Source organism: Merops nubicus, unplaced genomic scaffold (genome assembly GCF_000691845.1).
Source record: "Merops nubicus isolate BGI_N331 unplaced genomic scaffold, ASM69184v1 scaffold28375, whole genome shotgun sequence".
In the NCBI taxonomy this organism is placed as follows: domain Eukaryota; kingdom Metazoa; phylum Chordata; class Aves; order Coraciiformes; family Meropidae; genus Merops; species Merops nubicus.
This window is the reverse complement of record NW_008612050.1, coordinates 7,616-10,693: the sequence shown is the minus strand read 5'-3', so window position 1 is coordinate 10,693 and position 3,078 is coordinate 7,616. Positions and strand designations below refer to the sequence as shown.

The 3,078-nt window shown below is 63.1% G+C and overlaps 1 protein-coding gene across 1 annotated transcript; it reads right to left on the bottom strand.

Moving 5' to 3' along the window:
- Positions 1-1,916: 1,916 nt before the first annotated feature.
- Positions 1,917-2,853, bottom strand: NATD1 (N-acetyltransferase domain containing 1; the record flags this gene model as incomplete). The annotated part of the gene is made up of 2 exons (XM_008941435.1): positions 1,917-2,033; positions 2,735-2,853. Coding segments are annotated over 2 exons (236 nt in total), but the record flags the coding sequence as incomplete, so codon positions are not given.
- Between the last annotated feature and the right edge of the window lie 225 nt (positions 2,854-3,078).

Genomic DNA, 3,078 nt, shown 5'->3' with positions numbered 1-3,078 from the left:
CAGAGGTCTCACAGGCAGGGCAGGGGAGGAGTTTGGGAGGTTTTACTCAAGCCTGTGGGCAGAGGGCTGCGTTATGTCAGCAGTGAGCAGCCCAAAAGCACAGGGAGGTGGCAGAGCTTCACCTCGAGCTGGTGGCTGGGAGAAGAGCTCAGGGCCCCCTCGGCCGAGCACAGGGTCTCCATCTCTGACCAACCCAACCAGGAGAGAAGGTTGTAGAAGCTTTTGTCTTCACTGCCATGGACTTTGTGCTGGACTCTGGGAGAGGGATGAGCTGCCTCTTCCCCAGGGCTTCATTTGGGTTCATGGCACAGATTGTAAACTTTAGTCCCCGCTGATAAGCTCGGTCTGGATCTGGCCTCCAGGTGAAAGGCTCTTTAATCTCATTCTACCTGGCTGCAGCCCCCAGCCAGCAGCTCCTCAGGGCTGGCAGCACCATCTTCTCCACCACAGCCCAGCCCTGGGACACTGCACCATCCCGGGAGCTGCGGGCAAGACGCTCCAAGGTCTAACTCAGGCCTTGGAGAGCCTGGGCAGGGCAGGGCAGGGCAGGCAGCGAGCTGGGCCCAGGCAGCATCCTGCCCTCACAGTGTCACCTCCACGTCAGCCCGTGCCAGTGCTGAGCTGTGCTGCAGGGTCATCCTCCAGGGAGGCAACCCCAGGAGCAGGGGTGTTCCTGCTGCTGGCTGAGTCCCCACGGCACAGCCAGTGCCCGGGCACGGAGCTGCAGGAGGCCAGTGAGCAGAACGTGCCCCGAGCCAGGGCTGCTGGCCAAAGGCCACCAGGGGAAGCCATCAGCACCCATGCCCAGGCAGGCAGCCTCAGCACCGAGCCCTGGGGACGGGCCAGCAGCAGGTCCTGGAGGTTTTACCCCCGTTGCTCTCAGGAGGTGACGATGGCTCAGGCCGTACGATGTGGGGCGCAGAGCTGGAGGTGAGGGAGATGGGGGGAGCCTTCTTCAGCTACAGGAAACCACCCTGGTGCCCACAAAAGCACGGGACATCCCCTCCTTGCTCAGGGCAGGGCTGGCTGTGGGGGCTGGTGCTCCTCTCCTGGGCAGACTGTGTCCACAGCAGCACGGTCAACACGACAGCAGGGAGCAGAGACAGGAATGATGGCCCATGGCCCTGTGGCAATGCCACGCAGGGGCTCCACACAAAGGCTGGGCAGGAGCTGGCATCTCCAGGGAGCAGCATCTGCACCTTGGCTGCCCTTCTTCCTCTGCAGCTCAGGCTGCATGTGCTCTGCTGCAGGCCCTGCAGCCGAAGGCCTCTCCTCACACAGGTCCCGTCTCTAGGCTCAGAGGTGTCACCACCCCAGTCTCCACAGCTGGTGCAGCAAAGCCCCCGAGGTGCCACCACAGCCCACACATTCTCATCTGTGCCCCACGTGAGCTTGTGCAAGGCTCAGCACCCAACAGACACTGCAGGGGATGAACCTGCCGTGGGGCTGGGGCTCCTCCAGCACCTCCCTCTGTCCCACAGGGCTTAATCCACAGCATCTCCCCCAGCAGCCAGGAGGAAAGTGGAGCTGGTACCCCACAACCACTCCTAACCAGCATCCCCCCGGCAAGTTCACAGCTGTCACCAAGCAGAGGGGAGAAGATGAAGTGCAGATCAAGTCATCCCCTGGTCTTGTGATGGAGTTTGGTGGAAAAATCATCCTCTTCCACCCCCTTGGCTTGGGAAGAGCACCGGGGGGCACCACGTGTGCCCGGAGCCAGCCCAAGGGCTGTAGCCATGCTCACAGGTGGGCAGAGAGGAGCAGCTCATGCCCACGGCCATGCACCACATGGATGCCCTTACAAAAAACACCCCAGGGAGTGGTGAGTGTGGGAGGGGGTTTCCTGAGAGCACAGGGAAGCCAAGGCCACGCTGAGCAGTCAGGGGCAGGCGTGCTGGTGCCAGAGCAGTCCTGCCTTAAGGCTGCAAGTGTTCCAGGTACTGTGGCAGCGGGTTCTCCTTGACGTACTTCTGAATGTACCAGCACGTCAGGTGAGCCTTCAGGTCCTCCTCCACCACGAAGTCCAGGGCTGCCTGCAACCAACAGGAGAGGGCACACGGGTCACAACCAGCACCCCCAGCCTCTGCTCTTCTCTGAAGCCTCTCGGGGGTCTGGATGCCTGTGCCCCTCCTGCAGCTGGGGGAAGGGGCAAGTTGCCCTCATGTACCCCCTGTGCAAGGCAGGTGGAGGGAGAGGGCTGGGGGACAGCACAACCACCCTGCCACAGGGTGCCTAGTTGAACCAGAGGGGTGCAGGGACTCCCTGGATAGCCCTCAACCCATGCTAGCCTGGTGGATGCAGGTGACCCAGCCACCTCACACAAAGTCCACTGTTGCCACCCCTCTGCCCTGGCTTACATGGCCAGGGAGCAGCTGTAACCCCAAAGCACCACCCCACAGCATCCCCCATCGCCGTGCCCGTGGCTCCTCAGCCCTCCAAAGCTGGGCAAGGACTCACAAGGGCCTGTAAGCTTTGAGACAAGGGGTCCAGCCCCCAGGAGAGGTGCCACATCAGCCCCTGTGAGGTGGGCACGAGGGCTGCTCACTGTGAGGAGGAAAGGGCACTCACCCAGCCCCCCTCACTGCCACAAACAGCAACCTCAGAGCCTGGATTCCCACCAGCCCCACCAGCCCTCTACCTCCCATCAGAGCAGGGGCGGTGCCTGGGGGGCACAGGGGCAAGGGCAAGGCACGGGGGCCTCCTTCAGGCAGGGGAGGGCTGGCAGGGGCTGTACCTTTGCCAGGTGCTTGGCAATCCCTCTGCCCCGGTAGGCGTCCGGCACCTCCGTGTGCTGCAGGTCCACGATCCTCTTCCCCACGTACTCGTAGAGCAGCACGGCCTTGTCGTGGCAACCTGGGGGGTGAGAGAGAGGGGGGTGAGGCCTGGCACGTCCCCCTGGCTACCAGCCCACTGCCACGGTGCCACTCGCTGGGGTGGCAGCTCTGGGATGGCAACGACAGCCCTCCCGTGGCTCCTGGCACCCACAGCTCCTCACACGGTGGAGCTCTCAGCAGAGACTCTGCTTTTGATGGCACAGGATGTCCCTGGTGGTTCCCCCCACAAGGTGTGGGCAGAGGT